The sequence below is a fragment of the Phalaenopsis equestris genome, unplaced genomic scaffold (assembly GCF_001263595.1).
Source record: "Phalaenopsis equestris unplaced genomic scaffold, ASM126359v1 Scaffold167552, whole genome shotgun sequence".
Lineage (NCBI taxonomy): Eukaryota > Viridiplantae > Streptophyta > Magnoliopsida > Asparagales > Orchidaceae > Phalaenopsis > Phalaenopsis equestris.
In genome coordinates this window covers 1-317 of record NW_018187507.1, presented here as the reverse complement: position 1 = coordinate 317, position 317 = coordinate 1, and the positions used below count along the sequence as shown (strand labels likewise).

At 46.1% G+C, this 317-nt stretch overlaps 1 protein-coding gene across 1 annotated transcript; it reads left to right on the top strand.

Moving 5' to 3' along the window:
• Positions 1-20: 20 nt before the first annotated feature.
• Positions 21-314, top strand: LOC110034190 (zinc finger CCCH domain-containing protein 14-like; the record flags this gene model as incomplete). The annotated part of the gene is made up of 1 exon (XM_020738481.1): positions 21-314. A coding segment is annotated over one exon (294 nt), but the record flags the coding sequence as incomplete, so codon positions are not given.
• Between the last annotated feature and the right edge of the window lie 3 nt (positions 315-317).

The window sequence follows — 317 nt, the reverse complement described above, 5'->3', positions numbered from 1 at the left end:
TTTTGTATATATTTTAGCAGTGTCTAATTACTATTATTGTGGGGTGCAGCACTGCTGGATGCCCTTTTGGGGAGGGTTGTCACTTTCTGCACTTTGTACCTGGGGGATATAATGCTGTAGCGCAGATGTCCAGCTTGGGGAACCCTTCTTTTACCGCTGCTTCAAGGAATCCTGTTGGAACACTCCCAATATCTGATGGTCCTCCAACTCCAGCTGCAAAGACTCGCTTATGCAATAAGTTTAATACTCCAGAAGGTTGCAAATTTGGAGAGAAATGCCACTTTGCCCATGGTGAGAGAGAACTTGGCCGGCCCTTT